At 39.5% G+C, this 18,446-nt stretch overlaps 1 protein-coding gene across 1 annotated transcript in view; it reads left to right on the forward strand.

Moving 5' to 3' along the window:
* Window positions 1–16,887: 16,887 nt before the first annotated feature.
* The window catches only part of gabbr2 (gamma-aminobutyric acid (GABA) B receptor, 2), a 160,082-nt gene continuing 158,523 nt past the window's right edge, over window positions 16,888–18,446 (forward strand). The window contains exon 1 of the mRNA XM_043218350.1: window positions 16,888–17,787. Coding sequence (XP_043074285.1) covers window positions 17,476–17,787 — 312 coding nt within the window. The 5' untranslated portion in view covers window positions 16,888–17,475. The remainder of the gene's footprint in view (window positions 17,788–18,446) is intronic.

An 18,446-nucleotide genomic window follows, 5' to 3' on the forward strand; every position in this document is an offset into this window, starting at 1 on the left:
GGGTTTTTAACTGCGGAAAATAATGAATGGCAAACTTTTCCCATTTATAAAGCGCTAATCTCGCTCGCCCTCCGAACGCGTTTGTTCTTTCCAGTCGCAGCGAGACGATGGAGGTGTCGTTGGCAGCCGATCTGATTGGCTTGAAGATGTGCAGCTGAGTATGAGGAAGCGCTCATGCCAAGATGCTCCTCACTATGCGCTCTGCCCCGCAGTCATTCTCAATTACTCATTCATGATGTGCGTCTGTTTGATATTTCGTACTGTTTGTGGGCTGCTTTTGTGTGGTGTCATCTGCCTCGCTCTCCGGGTGCAGGATGGGATTAGTTTGGAACACTCCGGCAGGCTTTAGGAAAACAGGGTCATGGAACGAAGCTCTGGAAGCCGTCAGATCACGCCGGCTCCGCTGCCAGAGAGGCGTTAGATGTGCCTTCTGCGTGAATCGCTGTGGAGAACCTTATTTTCGTCTTGCTGCAACTTCTTTCTCTTTCTCGAGCCGCGGTGTAGTCATCGGCAAATGGGATTACGACCACGTCACTTTTTAGCTTCAGAAAAGGGCATTAAATATTGAAACGATGTCTGTGGTGAAAACGGCTCTCACCTCCTTGGGATGCGTTCGGGATCTTAGATATGAAGGCAGCTTGCTCGCCTACATCCCATGTGTTGCTTGACAGGGTCTCTCTGTATGCCGAGCTTCTCTTTTCAGAGATGAAAATAAGCTTGATTTGGCAAAGCGAGATGAGAGGGACACTGACAGATACACGCTATCGTTCTCCGCACTGTCTGTTCGACTGGCTCGTGTTGTCAGGAACATGACCGCACAGCCTGTGAACGGAAGATTTCGCCCCGTTCTCGTTTCTTCAGGTTTTCAGGGAGGTTGGGTGGATCGTTTCAGAAAGACCCCCGGACGCATGCATGTTGTGAAGTCACGTGTTAAAGCTGAACGTTCAGAAAGTGACCTTAGCCCAGGGTCAAGTGTAGCGTGTAGTGTTTTTTAAAGTCACGATGAATGTATTGACAGATCTATTCTGGTACGACTTATATCTGGTATGAAAAAGGTCTTTGTTAAAGAGAGAGAATCCATGGACCAAACCAAATGAGGTGAAAGTATATATCACACCATTACAAACTGACTTTAGTATTTTAACTGACAAAAGAGGCTTGTAATTTAAGGGAAACATCCGCAATCCCACGAAGAATTGTGAATTTTAAAATAAAAAATGAATAAATGTAAAACTATTGATTTAAAGATGTTGATTGTATGTAGAAGCAATATATTTGATCATTTTGCACTGTTTAAAAGCTTTCAGAGTGTAGGGAAATTGACTATCATTTTAAGTTTATTATTTTAACTTAATATAATATGGGCTAGTGGCTTCAACAAAAGCATATACCGTTGATTTAACGTTCCTTATGGCTGACAATAGGACTGTATAGGACAATAAGATTATAACGTATTGTTAAAAATCAGTTTCCCTACGGAGAAATCAAATGGGATTTTTACTATGCCGGTTTTTGCACTTTTCAAATTACACATCAAATTATTTAATTATTATCCCTAGTACTGTTGTTATTATTATCATTCATAAGCTTTAAAAATATTTAGCAAATTAACCTTTAGTGGTGTAAATGCATTCATGCCACCTCCGAGCAGCCAATTATCCATTGAGAAACTCTCCGACTACTGCTAATTATATTGAATATCCAAGCTCCCTGCATCCTGCTACACCATCCTCAAACCATTTTCATTCACTGTACAAATCTGCTGTTCTGTTTTGTTTTTGCAGTACTGGAGACACTTGATATATTTCAGAATGCAAAATTCAGGGAACTCTGCCGATCAATAGGAATATTTTTGAGTGCTGTTTCATTAAAAATCAATTATAAATGTCTGATAGTTAGAACCTTCTTCTGGTTTCCTTGGTAACGCTAAACAATCATTTAAAAAGTAACAGAAATTAATATTGTTGCTTTTGTCTAATATGGCAAATGTGATGAAGATGTTTGTGAAGGATGTTGAAGGTAAGAGAGTAGCTGTATTGCAGCTATTATGTATTTAGATCCAGCTTTGCTTTGTAATGACCTGCAGTAAGAGGTTATGCCTCCGAGCTTTTTGAAAATGACTATTGGGACTATTATGTATAATTCATCTCCCGATGGAGTTGCATCCCATACACTCGCTCCCTATTTTTCTTCTTTTTCTGCCTTTCTCCTGTCGCTTCAGTAAATGGATGACTTATTTTTTTCATTTTTCACCTAATAAACCAATGTTTTCGTATTCTCCATTTGCAATTTTTTTTTTTTTTCTTAAACACCCGGATGCCTCAAACAATTACCTCACTGGCAGCTTTGTTTAATTTGATTTATTTATGGACAGCTGCCTTTACCTGTCTCGGGTCTTTGTTTCTCATCTCAAACTAGTCATCTTTCATATGATCCCTACCACAGGATTCATAGCATTTCATTGGAAACGCTGCCATTACTGACACTGAGGCCGGGCGATCTACAACGGAAGGTAACTTTAAGGTGACAGACATTGTTGCCTATTCTAGACACACAGGCTCTTGGAGTGAATTGATTTAATTATTTGCACTAAAGCCTTGGGTACATCTGTATGGAAGCTGCCTGCTGTTCCTCACAAAGTCACAGAAGCACGACTGAGAATCAAGCGGATTGAAATTGCACTTTTTGATTTGTCCTTTATTTATTATTTGTCATTGAGGTATTCATAAAAGTACTAAGGTTGAATTATGCCAAAAAATGTATCCATTTAATACCATATTTTTGATACTTGGAAGGAAGTAAATAAACTACGACTAGACTAGAGGAACAGCTGCTGAAAATGAAGCTTAATTTACATTAAGCAGGAATAAATTACATTTTAATTTTATTTTACAACATTCATCCTTTACTGTATGTTTTTAATCTGATAAATGCAGCCTTGGGCCCAATATGGCGTGTGCTGTCTTATATCTGTCAGAAAAAATAGTAGCCTAGAAAAGTGGTCACTGCAAGTCACATCTTTGAAACTTAAAGGGTCCATATTGCCTTTAAGGTACATATTATTACCTCAAAATGTACAAAAAGTGATCTTTTTGGAAAGGTAAAACCTTAGCTGTGTCTCAATTAGAAGGCTGCGCCCTACGGAGGTTGCATATGTCATCGAGGATGTCTCATTTCAGAAAAGCAAGTTTCCTTTCGATTCCTTTTTATTCGAAGGATGCACTGGCTGTACAGCTAGAGATAACCCACAAATCTTTGCATCACCGTAAACAGCCGTTGTTAATTTTAATAATGCCGTTGATGGCTGATGTAAACACAAGCGCAGATGCGCAGGTGTTTACAAATTAATATAAAAACGTGCTGGTTATTTTACATCGCCTTCAGTAAAACAAACTTTTTTCTTAATATCCTCCTCCTTTTTTCTCTAACAAATGCCTGTTGTACCTACGCTGCTTGTCCTCAAACACTGCACAGAATAAAACGAGTAAAAGCAAATTTCTAAATTGTTTTTCTTCATTTAAATAGTGTGAGAGCGCAACTTCTGTTGGCATAGCAACGCGATACTTCTTGTTTCATTTTCCGCCCATCCTACGAAGGCCGTCTTCTTTAATTCTAGGTTAAGGACACTTCATATAGGCGTCCTACAGAGGATTCGACCTCCGGACGGCGCAGCCTTCTACATGAGACACAGCCAGTGATGGCTTTTTTACCTTTTTTCTGAGTGTTCAATGACAGCCTCTTTGCAGCCGCTTTTGTTAATTATTGTTGTGTTTAGAATCAATATCCATCTCACTCCATCCTTATTATCTCACAGATTCAGAAAGAGCTGTTTTTTTACGGTCTAGTGTTAGTAAATGCTCTTTTCGGACCGGGAAGAAAGTGTTCAGTTCTTGAAGCTGCGGTTTTATTTCCAAAGTTGAGGAAAAATTCAATTTCTCACAGTTTGACCTCTTTAAGGAGGAAAAAAAAATAGGTTTGTTAGGGTGAAGCTTTGTGTTGTTGTTGGAGTCTTTCTTTGTATTTCATCAGATTTATTGATTTACAGTGCAACTCATATCCTTTCATACCATTTCAACTTGAAGAAAGGAAATTGTCTATGGCATGTAATCACAGTGACTGAGGGGCAATCAGTCTTGGGAAAAGCATACATCTTAGATGTATTTACAGACTTGTTAAAGGTCAAAGCGAACTAAACCTATTTTTCACCTTTTTTGTGTTCTTTCAAAAATGTTTGACCTTTCGGTTTAAATGCAGTTTTTTTCTTTTGCTGCAGATTATTTGTCAACGTCTGTTAGTGTTCAAACACGGCAATAAACCATAAAGTTTATCTGATAACGGTTGTTGTCAGAAGAGCTTTGCAAACCAAAACCATGGAGAGACCTGATATTAAGCCCAGCTGCTCAAAGATCCTCCCAAGTCTAAGCGCCGCCAGCCTGAGGTTCTGCACTGGAATCAACCACCTTTCCAGAGACCTTCAAAGTCTGGGACTAAACTCTTGTTTTATCCAAAGTGTGACGGCGACGAACTCGGTTTATGGGATTAAAAGGTACAGGTGCTCAGGCTGTCTGTGCTACTACAATGAGCTCGAGCGGCTGATGACGCACATAGAGCAGGGCTGGAGAGAAGGCTACAGCTGTAGAGCGTTCTACCGGAAGCTGAAGGACATGAAGGACTGCAGGGAGTTACCGGCCACGTATGAAGAAGAAGAAGAAGCTGCGGCTTCTGAAAGTGCTCCTCAGCTCAGTGCCTCCTCGACTCGCAGTAGAGAGGAGAAGCTGGACATGGTGTTCAGGTGGCTGGAGGACTGCACGTCAAGTTGCTGGCAATGATTTCATTAAAACGTTTATGGCTGCATCTGTTGCAGTTTGCATTTTCAGAAGAAATATAGCTGAATGTCTTGACTTTTTGAAATACAGTGACAATGAGGGACAGTGGCCGTGAAGCTCCAAAAAGAAGGGGGTGAATTGTTCCTTTTATTAATAATAGGAATTATAGAATAACAATGAAGATGCGGTTTAGGTTGCTGAATGAAAGTTACAAGGTTGCATCAAAACCCCAAAAATTGCACCACCGCTTTTTTTGTGATGCTGCATCAAAATGTAAAATTATTCAGAGACGATTACTTGCGGTGTAAACAATATTACAGTTTCCTGTTTAGGATGAGTCTGAGAAGAGGAGGATCTGTCCGTGGTGACAGTGTGATGAGGAGAGTCAGAACACATATCACACTTGCATGGCAAAGGATGGAAATTGCTCGTCTTGCCGTTCCAAAACCAATGTTCATGGCATTTCCTGTCAAGAATCTTTCATTCCGAGAGGGGGAAAAAAACCCAGTCAACACATATGAAATAGCTCATGTCTGTTCATGACAGTCATCGATCTATCCATCTGTCTATCTTATCTATTCGTCTTTCTGTCTCTCTGTCCGTCATCATGTCCAAACTATTTGTATATCATTTATCTATTGATTTTCCCATCATTACAGCTGATTTTTCATCCATTTGTTCATCAATCATTATATCAATTTTTTTTCATCCATCAGTCTTTCCATCCATTATTATATTTTATTTTTCCCATCCATCCATCCATCCATCCGTGCATCGACCCGTCCATCCATCCATCCATCCGTTCATCCGTCAAGCTTTATCTAGATTGACACACTTAATGTCTTTAGAGGTGTTTTGTAAGGGAGACAGTTGCTTGCAGCAAACAAGACACGGGAGATAAAAGATATTTGTGATGTGTCAGGCAAAGAAAGAGGAGTATCCTCTGACAGTTTTTATTTTGTGGTGGGAGACTGAAGCGCAAGTGCTTTGAAAGCTGTTTTACAAAGAATTCATGTGTCACTCATAACTTGCGCATGACAGCCACCTCAAAGATTTGAAGAGATCCACTGCTGACAGGCATGGTGGCATCACTGTAAAGCCCTCATCTATTTTTCCATCAGGAGTACAATCTCTTTGTTGTCGGATAGCATAGATTACATATTCCCTCTTTTGAAAATGTCAAGGATTCCTCAAATTCCAGGGGAGACGCTGCTGAGACATTTGCATGTGCGCTAAACCCAATGTTTAGGTATCGCTGCTACAGGGCATCCTGTCTTTCTCTGACAGGACGGCTGCTGTTTCCTGCCACAATAGATTGGTCGGCTGTCTCTGCAGTAGGCGAGTGGGCTGTGAAGAGATTGTGTGCAGGGGGTGCCGGTGTCTTGCCAAGACACCGACCTTTTCAAAGAGGCAATCGATGAGGCCCAGCACCGGGGCTCCGGAACATTCACGCTTGTCAGGAGGGTGGGAGGAAGTTCATACAGACAGCGGTGGCGTGCTAATTGCTCGGGGTTGCTGGCGCCCCCACTGTTTTGGTGCAGGTGGTGAGGGTCTGTGTCCCTGTGGTGTCCACACCTGCCTTAGGGGGGCTACAATTTCACACTGAAGTCTTGCCAAAGCATGCTTATCTCCATACGAGACCACACCTACAACCGACACTCTATTAGCAACGTAGCCGTGTGCCACTACAAGAACGGATGCTTAAACTGTAGATTGAGTAAGGTTTCTGTACAAAAGCTGCTGTGCTGGAGTGTCGTGGGTGGTTGATGGCTGGCTGCTAATCGGATAACTTACTAGCTCAAGTCTGAAAAAGCTGCAACCCAAAGCACATACTGTCTCATAGGAAACACTCTTGGATAAAACCTTACTTCACTGTTCAGAAAGTAGTTTAAGTGCGAATATGGAAATGTGCATGTTCTACATCCACCGTATTGCCACTGCCATGTAACTACCCGGCATCAGCATCACAAATCCTTTCCCGTGGCCTCAGGGGATAGTAAAGTGTCCATCAGATGCACACTTCAGTGTCTTGCTGGAAGTAGTGGGTCATCATTTTCTGACATACTACTCGCATCACATACTGTTTTTTGCTTACTATATAAAAAGGAAGTAAGCGTGTTTGGACACAGGGTCTATGATATTCTGGTCTCTAGAAATGGCTTGAATTTGTCGTCCAGTGAAAAGCCTGTTCACACCAAGACAAATATTCAGTGTGATATATATTTTAATTTGCATGAACGGTTGTTTGAATTTTGGATTTGAATGAATGCGTCTGTTCAGATCAACACAAACATTAGCACTGCATCAATAGAATGGATTATTTGGTTTACGCAAGGTGTTTTTAAATCTTTTTCCCCCCGCTGCATTACAAAGAAGACAATTGGCCAAACAATAAGATTGCAAGATAGCAAATACAATTTTCCTCTCACATTCAGTTTATCATTCATCAGTATATCCACCCGTCTTAGCAAAGTTCTGCTACAGCACGTTTTTCTTCAACAATACAATTTGTCTTTATCGCAAACTGAATTAACACATGACATTAGGGGCTCTTTACTGCTCTTCAGAATGAGAATAGTTAAGTTTAGAAAGCACCGCTAACTAGATTAAACTGTAGTGTAGTTATTATTTATGACAAACTTTCATTCCTTCCAGGAAAATATATAGATTTTCCTTTGCAAAAATAAATAAATAAATAGCGTAAGTCTGCAAATGTATTATAAAAAATGTTTTTTAAGATGAAAAGTGACTTTTTTCTGTGTCAGTGGTCGATGCTCTTGGATCAAACGCCGTACTGTTGCTCTTGTGCCCTGGTCCTCTTTGGTATGTAAATGAATCTTCTGCGGCTTTCTTCATTCGAGCTCTAAGTGGTAATGCGGAGTCTCCATTTGAGGGAGTCTCTGGAATCAATGCAGCCATTTTCTATAACAAGTATATACCATGCTTCTAACGAGAATGAACTAAAAATTTGTTATATATGCATTTTCAGCTATACTGCTGGCTTCCCTTGGGCCAAAACATAATTCATTTTATTATAATTTTTTTTTAACATGCAATATCCTTGCTTTGAAATGGCTACATAATTTACCTTTCCTGAATAACTCGGAGTGCCAACCGCCACATACTTCTGTGATTCACAGATCTAAGCCATGTGAATACTAGACTCCATCTGTCAAGTTTTTCCATATCACCATAGGCTTCTGGGCTTGTGCATCGTGGAGTCTCTATTACTGTATCTGTGATGAGGTGAGAAGGATAGTGGCAGGTTGCCTGGCAGTTGGGCTTCTTCTCCTAATGAGAGAAGTCTGCATCATTATCGATTGACCTGGTCACTGGATGCGTGTCTCAGACTCTTAATGGGATGATGGGGTGGCGTGCTGAGAGAAGGAAGAATGCTCCAGCAGCGGGCAAATGCTGAATTTTGTGTGGGCAACAAGAGAGTGCAAGTGAGTGAAATTATGTGGATGGGTCAGGGTTTCTAAAAGATTTTCTCTACAAATCTGGTTTCAGATAAAATATCACAGGCTAATTAATCCTCTTGCAATTTTGGTTGTTTGCTTTTGTTGGATATTGCTTTTCTAGGCAGATCATTAAATAAGAACGAAAAGACCAATTTTTGTTTTCATCTGGCATGACTTTAGTCTTATTTGTTTACTTACCACCTAGCAGAAATGCTTCTTACTATGAAGGCAATACGTATGTAGCACTGTACATTGTATGTAGCATATGTAGCATTGTACATTTTGACATTTTGTGACCCCGGACCACAAAACCAGTCATAAGTTGCAAGGGTATATTTGTAGCAACAGCCAGTGTATTGGTCAAATTTATCAATTTTTCTTTTAATCCAAAAATCATTATTAAATAATGATCATGTTATATGAATACATTTAGTAAATGTCATATGATAAATATATCAGAAACTAAATATGCATTACTAAGGAATTTGGACAACTTCAATATTTAGATTTTTTTGCACTCTTAAATCCCAGAATTAAATGAAACTTTAGTCTTGTTATTTATTTTTTCTATTTGTTTGTGTATTTATTTGAATATATTACAGGCCTCTTACAATGAATGCTAATTTTGATTTGTAGCAGTGCACATATAAGTATATAAATAATTAACAATATAAGTTTTAACTATATTTCTATTATATGTTTTCCTTAGTATATTATTATTATCATTATTAACGTTTTCATTTTGTCATTGCTAAATCACTTTTGATTACTCCATCTATAATGCATGCCATTAGGGGTATTCCAGTATTTCTATTAATGTACAGCAGAAAAGGAGATCTTAATGCACTTTCTGTCTGGGTCTGCTCCACTCTCCTCAGAGAGCAAAAACATCAGCACTCCATCACCAATCCATACTGCTAAGTGTTTCAAATTGTCATTAGCCCTGTCTGTCTATGAAATTTCATTCCAGCCATTTAAGTCAGATGCCCTTTCTGGAACAAACACTCCTTCTCCTTAGATTCAGCTCATTCCATAATTAATGGTTCTGGTCGTGAAGCAAAGTGTAAATTGAAGGACATTCATGGTGCAGGTGTGAAAGGCTTCCTTGGAGATAGAACTATGCAAATCGTGGTAGTGCTGCTCACTTTCCAGAAGTTGGTTCAGAATTGGTTCGAACAAGCAGTGATTTAGCAAAGGTCTAAGAGTTATTTACCTGCTTTCCCTCGCTGCATCTCTTCCTTGTGTTTCAGCCTTTGTTAATTCCACACGTGGCTTGCTTCAACAGCACCTTGTTTGCAGAGATGGCAGAAAATAAATCTGCTCAAATTGAGGAGCTGTATAGTAAACAAAGTATTTAGTTGAAGGTCAAGGTTGTGCCTTAAAAAAGGATCAAAAGTTAGCATTTTATTCACGTGCTGTAAAAGTGACAGATATGATTAGCAGATATGATCCAAGTCGCAATGAAGGCAGTGCACAGAACAGTATTCTACAGTATAATAATTTCATGCTCATGCAATATGAATCTGGCATCTATGCTGGTGTGACCATGGCCCTGAGGGGATCTCAGCTCCTTTGTTTCAAGCCACCCTAGTTTTTTTTTCTCAGCCCCAGCCTGACTGATTCTGAATACAAAGAGAAAACAGTAGATCTGGAGACAGATCCCATGATTTGCAGTGGGTTTTTTGGAGTTTGTAGTTAGAGCAGGGAGATTTAAGGAGGATGACCCGAATGCCTGGTGGGCTGACAGACAGATATGTGGCGTGGGCTGGATGGATGCAGGGTTAATTGTCCAGAACCGACAGCCACCTTGAGTGACTGAAGACCACACGACTCACTCCGACATGCCATGTGAAGCTTGTGAGTCTTGTGACATCCGTGGGGTATTTCAGGAGCCTTCAAGTCAGTCACATCATAGCTGGATCTGAATCCCACCCAACCAGCTCAGACCTGTCATCATTCAGCTGGCTGGAAAAGTCTTGAAACCGAAGGGTGAGACATATTCCGATTTCTTTCCCTGGATCTTTTTTACTGGTTCATTGTTTGCTTATCCTCTTGAAGCCATGCAAACATTTCGCGCAAGACAAAGGCTGTAATTTAAAAAAAGTTTGGTAATTGCTAAAAAGTTTTCAAATCCCGTTTACACTTAATAGCAGGCGTCTTACAGTACTCTCGTGTTGCAGGTTTGGTTTAAATTCTTTTACCACTGAGTTGAACACTTAATTTTAACTCCAATTTAATATAATGGCAGGACAACTTTAAAGCTGTCCAGATGATTAGCAATGAATACATGCAGTTTGCTAATCATTTTAAAATTTAGCATGATGTAGTTTGGTTGGCCAAAACCCCCAAGCAAGCATTTTAACACTTCTGGTGTCTCCATCCAAAAGTCAATGGGTTTTTAAATGGTGTTTTAGTTAAATGCCTGAAATAAGGTCATTGGCTCAAGATATTTCCACACTTTATTCTACAACATAAAATATATCAGCAATGGCCCTTGTGATATTTTTTTAAAAGCTTTTACTTCTCTTTAAAAAGGCGGCTGCTAACAAGCGGTTAAATGGGACTACGGAGGAACATTACAGATAATTACTCTAAACAAGTAAACTCATTTACTCTCTTATCTGCTTTCACAGCCTCACGCAGTCTCTGGCCACTTGCATGAATAATAGAAACAAAACCTGACTCAAACGGTACGGCTCGGTCAGTCAAACTGCAAACAAACGATCACAAAGCTGTGCCTACTATTAGAGCAAAAAGATCAACAACGTTATTTGTGTTCATAGAGCGAACATTTTGATGATTGTTTAAAAATGGAAATTGTTCCCATAATTTGTGCAAAGCATCATGGGGCTTTGGAAAAAGGAGGATTGCTCTCCTGCACACCAGGTAGCACTACACACTCCAATCCAGTAGGTGGCAAAAAAGCACCTTTTATTGTTGGTTTGCCAACTTCCATAAACAGCAGAAGGAGCAGGTGAACATCTCCGTCAAGTGTGAATATATATATATATATATATATATATATATATATATATATATATATATATATATATATATATATATATATATATATATATAAAGTTATGCCTCTGGTCAGAACAAGTGAGACAGTACAGCAGAAAGGACAGTGTTGGCTAAGAAACAAGTGTTGTTCTCTTCTATTTTAAGCAGCATGAAACAGGGCTAGCCTTCAGCACATTCACTAATGAACAGAGCATCTGTTTGCTCAAACACATACAGGTCGAAGGCTCAGTATGCTGAAACAGCACCGAGACACATTTACAACCTCCTCTGGCTCCCTCTGTGCACGAGTTGCTCGGAAAATGAGTTGTCTGCAAATTCATCAGCCTCAAACTGAAGTCTTAAGTTTGGACAGGATATCACTCACATTAAAGACAGCCAAGCATCTGTCTGAGCGCAGTGGAAGAGTGGAAGTCTCTTACTGATGTTGAACCTTGCAGGTGATGGATGTGACAGTGAGCTGGACTCTACTGGAACTCTCCACAGACACTTAACCATATTGATCACGGTGTTTGTTGGGGGTTGTTGCTGTACAGTCAGTGGGGAAGCAGGCCTCAGGAGGTAGTCAATCTCCCTCCGACAAGACGAAGGTGGGGCCAGAAATTTGAGAGCTTTTATTTTGCTTGACAGAAGAGCCAAAGAGGATGATATACACTCTTGAAAATAAAGGTGATTCACGATGCCATAGAAGAACCTTTTTTAGTCTGAACGGTTCCATAAAGAATCTTTAACATCTGAAGCTGACCTTTGATTGGTTCTTTGTGGAACCAGAAATGGTTCTTCTGTGGCATTGTTGTGAAGAAATTTTTAAGCACTATAATTTTTGAGTGTAGAGACTGTAGTGACACATGCATCGTCGTGTTTTAAGATATCATTGACTGTGTGTGTACAAATTAAAAAAACTATACAATTCTGAGTTAAAAAGTAAAATAGTTTCAAATAAATGCTATTCTTTTAAAATTTGTTTTTATCAAAAAAAGCTTAATCTGCATGTAAATTTATTAAGGATCATTATTAAAGACTGAATGGCTGCTGAAAAGGGGAAAAATACATTTTCCAATAGAACAGAAATGCTATATTTTTGCAATATCACTTTTTTAATTTATTTAATAATAAGTAAATAAATAAATGTACATGATTTACAAAATGTATTTTGTCACAAGCATACGCGAAAACTACATAAAAGCTTAACTTGGTGAAAAACTTAACTTATATACAGCACAAAACATTTCAGCAGGAATTTTTGAAATTATGGCTAGAAATGGAGAATGTAAAAGAATTCTTCTAAATCTCAACGCTGAGATGTAGGACACTCTCTTGTCTTTCCAACAATTTAATCCTTAATCTGTATATAATCTAGAGAACAGTAGGAGAAGAGTCTGGAAGCAGGATAAATGAAACCACAAAGAAGGTCAGGAAGTGTCATTATTCAGGGTTAGTCCTTCATATCATTGTTGATGGAAAGAGATTTGCAGAAAAGTCTATGCACCACCCTACACTCTTAGAAATAAAGATACAAAAGCTGTCACTGCGATGGTACCTTTGCAAAAGGCACACTTTTGTACCTATTTTGTACACTTTAAGTACTGATTTGTACCTTTATGGTGCCAAAATGCACACCTTAGACACAAGCATGTACCTTTTAAAAAGGTGCCGCCCCAGTGATAGCTTTAGTACCTTTATTTCTGATAGTGTACAAGACTTCTTTATTTTTTATAGTAAAGAGCTGTTCTGTGGATGTGCACTGGATCTATAATACACATCCTAAATCTATTGGCAAAATCTATTCAGTTTAGCTTTGCACGGAGTATGTGTTTTACACAGCCCGCTGTAAACGGGCTGAGAATCAATCACACAGAATCTAGTTGATATGCATTGAATTCACAAAAACGGAACTTCTGACTCACAAAGCAGAAGCAATTCTTCAACAGCCCTGAAACCTTCCCAACTGCATATGCGTGCCAGAAACAAATAAGAACAATTGCACCTTTTTGCCCATGGAAATACATCACAGCGCAAGGCTCCTTTTTTTCAGTAGAGCACTCTAAGTCTCAGGAAGCTGTTTGTACTGTGATTAGGCCTGTGCTGGTATTCTTCAAGGTCAACGTCATTCATATTCTGCTCTCTAATGAAGTGTTCCTAAAAGTGTGCGTTATTTGTTCTCCTGAAAGCACCTTCTCTTTTGAGCACGGGTCTGCCGTGGAAGTGCCAAAGCTGCAGTCTCAGAGCTCAAAAAGGTTTGAAAGCTCTGAGACCGGAGAAGTTAATCACTGCGATTTCATTTTCAATTTTGGTGAGAGACTTGAGGGACTTTCCCCTGAGACGGAAGCTGCCTTAGCGGTGGAATCGCAGAGAAAAAGGTATGAGGCCTTCAGAATGACTTCAGCAGCTCATAGAGAATTCACCAGAGCACAACCACTGAAATTTGAGCCTGTGCTCAGCTGCGCTTACTTTGCCAGTTCTGCTCTTATGAGCAAAATTTCTGTTTTTCACCCAGAATGACAATGCCCAGGTGACGCTTGAGTGTGTGTCAGAAACAATGCTGGCTTAGTAGTGCACAACGCCACAAAATCAACACAACTCAACGTATAATGTCATTGTGTTGCAGGTTCTCTTTGCGTTGTCGAGATTTCATTGCGTTGTGCGCTACTTGGCCATAACTACCGTGCTATGAAGGGGCATATTGTTCACTTTGATTTCATACGCAAGCTTCAAGAATTCTGTCAGTGCTGGTTTAAATGCATTAAATTAAAAAAATGCTGTAAAATAGTTTAGAATTAATATTTGTAGAATGTCAGTTTGTATTTGAATATTTTAAAATGAATGTCACATGATCCTTCAGAGATCATTCTAATAGGCTAAATTGCAAAGCAACAATATATATATATAAATATATATATATATATATATATATATATATATATATATATATATATATATATATATATATATATATTTTTTTTTTTTTTTCAGAATTGTTTAATGATGACAAGTTCAAGAAAACATAATTGATTTATTTGCGTTTTCTGTTGCTTTTATTTACTTAATAGTTGCTGAATAGAATCATTAATTAAAAACACTGGCTTTAAGCTTTTCACCAATAGTGTAAATTCTGTTATATAAGTTATAATATACTATACTATAATTTTTTATTACAAACTTTACATTTTCATGAAAAAAATGTTTTGATGAATATTTGTTGAAATTATTATCCCCTACATTTGAAAATATTTTATGACACCATTTCCTTATTAAATGGCCAGATCTTGGCATAGCTACTTCATAAGGCTTCATTTTTCATTTACGCTTTTTTGAATATATGACATTCAAAATTCAGGATGCATCCAGCAGGAATGCATTGTCAGTGCTGCACTGAAGAATGTCCTCGGGCTGTCCCATTAATCTCTATTAAGTGGAGACATGTCAGACAGGACCGTGAGTGTGTGTGGCAAGTTGGCAGATAGCTGTGTGTTCACCTGCATCAAGTGTGGACTTCACAGGATCTTCAGGGCATTAATGCACCCAGGTTCTTTGACACATTTCACAACAAATATACATCTCCAGTTGTACTTATTATCTAATATAGTGTGTAAGTTGATATGATCAAGGATAATTGTGTAATGATGTTGTCCATTTACACAATAAAATACACTACATATATATATATATATATATATATATATATATATATATATATATATATATATATATATATATATATATATATATATATATATATTTTTTTTTTTTACTTTTACTTTTATATACTTTAAATTTATACTTTAAGACCTGTGAAAAATGTATTGCAATATATTTTCCCAAACATCTCAAGCAGCACAACTGTTTTCATTGTCATTCAAATGCATTACTGTTTTCTGAGAAGCAATTCAGCATATTAGAATGAAATTTAATTCTATAAAAATTCTCTATGCTGCTGATCACAGGAATAAATTACATTTTAAAACTGATTTACATAGGAATTGTAAACAAAAAATTAGTCAATATAACATTTACAACTGCAATAATATTTCACACATTTTTCAACATTTTACTTTGTATTTAAGTTTATTTGACATTATTATACCTTGAATACATTTATTTTGGCGATTAAGTATTATAATGCTATTTAAATTGTTATAAAATCACACACACACACACACACACACACATAGTGTATATATGAATGCCAATACAAGGCTACATTTCTAACTGTCTGGCCTGATCTTCCCACTTTCTTTACTGAGCATCCCTGTATTTTAATCCACCACATTTGTGCCTGATTCTTATCATATTCTCTAGCAGAAAGGAGGGAGGTGTCTTGTATAAAGCAAACAGATGGGACAACAACTTGACCTATTTCTTCATCTGGAAATCACACAACCGAAAGCTACACAGACAGTGGTGAAAGACGCCAGCAAAGCTACGTATAGAGTCTCTGTATAGTGATCGAAGCCGTAAGATAAGAGCCCTCAGTTTACCAATACACCGATAGCACACTCCTCTGCTGGGCTCCTTTTATGATTTACTGTATTACGGCTGCATGGTACTCATTTATAGGGCTCTTATCATTGGTATCATACTTGGTTAATGGTGTCAGGCTTCCACCATCATGAATTTATCTCTCCATCCATCCATCCATACAATAATCAACACATTTTTGCAGTTCACTTCAATAGTCCTGATGGTGTGACACGTAAAATTTTAGCATTATTAATATTCCTTGTAGCCTCTCACTTAATCTTTATTCACGAAATACTGCATGCATAATCATTTATAAAAATTGGAAAACATTTTGTTTAAAGCAGCAACTATTAAGTACAGCATGTCATGCATGGCACATCTAAATATGTGAACCTTTTTAATAAAAAAAAAAAAATAAGAAATTACGTTTTCAATGAATACAGTACAAAAAGAGTTATTTTAATGTAAGTAGTATGTTGTTTCCTGCTTAAATAATTGTCAAAAGTATGTGAAAAACACGTTCAGATACTGTTGAAAATTATAATATGTTAATAAAGCCACCTTGTTTAATCTTCGGTCAGAGGTAACTTCCGGTGAGAAGCGTATCATTTCTGTTGAACTCTTGTGAAATTTGTTGCCCGTCATCATTTTCATAGCCAAACAAACCTAATTAAACTCTAGATGTCTGAAAGGCGAGGTTCAGCTTCATTAGAAATGCCGTGCAGTAAGTTGAGAGAAAAGTGAACTTTATTCACATGCAGGGCTATTATAGCTAGGTGGCAGTGTTTATTTTGCTGTAACGCTGTAACGTTGTACCCCCCAACCCACAAAAAAAATAATAATAACAATATGCGTGATGATAACTTAAAAATTAACTGCAGAATGTCAAGTCCTTATGAATCTTTCAGCGAACCTAACTAGCTTTTATGCCACTATGGTTATGTTTACGTTCTGACATATTTTAAAAAGCGCTCTGTTTGGCTCAGGTGGGCAATTTACTTCACATTTCACCTCAGAGGATACAGTATGTAGGTTATTGAACGCGCAAACAGCTCCCTTGTCGGTCTGTCGGACTGTTTTTTTTTTTCCTTTTTTTGAGAGAGAGCATCGCTCGCAGTGAAGAATGTTTTCTGCCCGTGTCGCGCGCGCTCACACACGCGCGCACGCATACATGCACGGCTCGGCCAGCGCGCGAAAGAAGTGAAGCGCATCCGCCGAGGCAGCAGCGTCGGAGTCGCACGGATATCCTCACTCGGATTGCTTTTACGTGCCCGGGGCTCGCGCTCACCTATGCGCCTTTTCACATGGGGACGCGACTCCTCAACTGCTCGGAATATATTCGGCTCTTACGTTTGCATTCGCAATAGCGTGTCGACTCAAATCGGAGAGCGCGCACCTCTGCGTAACGCACAGGCGGTGGATTGTGATGTGCGCATTCGGTGGTGTATTGGAGGTGAACGGAAGGATTGGATCGGGCAGGATTTGATAAGGACCCGTAACAGGGGAAGCGGCTTAGTTTATAACCCCTGCGACTGGACACCTTCTGGTTTTACGCGTCATTTCTGCTCAAGAGATCGAGTACGCGAGAGCCCGCGCTATTGAATATCATGTAATTTCTCTTTGACTGATCGCAGCGTCCGTCCAAGAGGAACCTAAAGATTGCGATGCCAGGACAGTGAGAAGGTGGATCTCAGTTGTTCGGTAGCATGGCTCCGTCCCGGAGGGACTGCAGATGTGACATGATCTTTCTGTCGGGATGCCTACTCCTGTCCGTCTTGGGATTTCATCCTGCATTGGCGAAGGTCTGCAACGATTACACAAGGCACGGCCTGGACAACAACTGGTACGCGAGGGATGGCGAGAAGTTGCCCATCATGGTCCTGATGCCGATGAATGAATCGGCGCTGATGAGCAGCATCAGTCAAGGCATCGAGCCGGCCGTTCAGCTGGCCATCCAGCACATCCGCGAGTCCAGGCAGTACTCCTTCTCGCTCATCACCAAAATCTACGACACGGAGGTAAATGCGCGCGTTGGCGTCTGCTCGCGTGTCGCGGGGCTAAACTGCGGGCAGCGTGCGGTCAGCGCGCGCTCGTGTGGAAAACGCGATTTTCCGCGGTCTGCGCGGCGCCGAGCGGTTGTTTCCCGTCGGATGTTTTGGGGAGGCAAAAACCGAGCAAGTTTGAGCTCGTGAAGTGTACACAGGTGGCGCGCAGTCTCGGCGCACGTGACGGTGGCTCGTGCGGAGTGCTGCGCGTTTTCTTACGGAAAATCGGTTGTCGTGCTCATTTGCATAAACGGGTCGCTATTAATCCTCGTTTTGTCAGTGGATCGGAGCTCGTGGAGTGCTGCCAGTTTTGTATTGCTGTAAACTGGTACACAAGGATGTTGATTCGCGTAAACAGGCATATGGGACTGTATTGGGGGCCCCCCGTTAAAGCCCCGCTGACGCAAAAAACAGCTTGAACCAGCCTAAAATGGTTTACAAGTCCCGATCTGACCAATTGAAAAGTGCCCAGGAGTGAGTAGTGTGGCCTGGAGAGACCAGCTAAGACCAGCAGTGTATATCAGGCTGGTTTAAGATGTTTTTTCCCCCCTCCAGCAGTGTAGTGTTGGTTTCCTGTACACCTGAAGGTGGCAGTAATTAATTTACCTGTCTTTTTTTTTTCCTCCGTATGA

Source organism: Puntigrus tetrazona, chromosome 19, assembly GCF_018831695.1.
Source record: "Puntigrus tetrazona isolate hp1 chromosome 19, ASM1883169v1, whole genome shotgun sequence".
Lineage (NCBI taxonomy): Eukaryota > Metazoa > Chordata > Actinopteri > Cypriniformes > Cyprinidae > Puntigrus > Puntigrus tetrazona.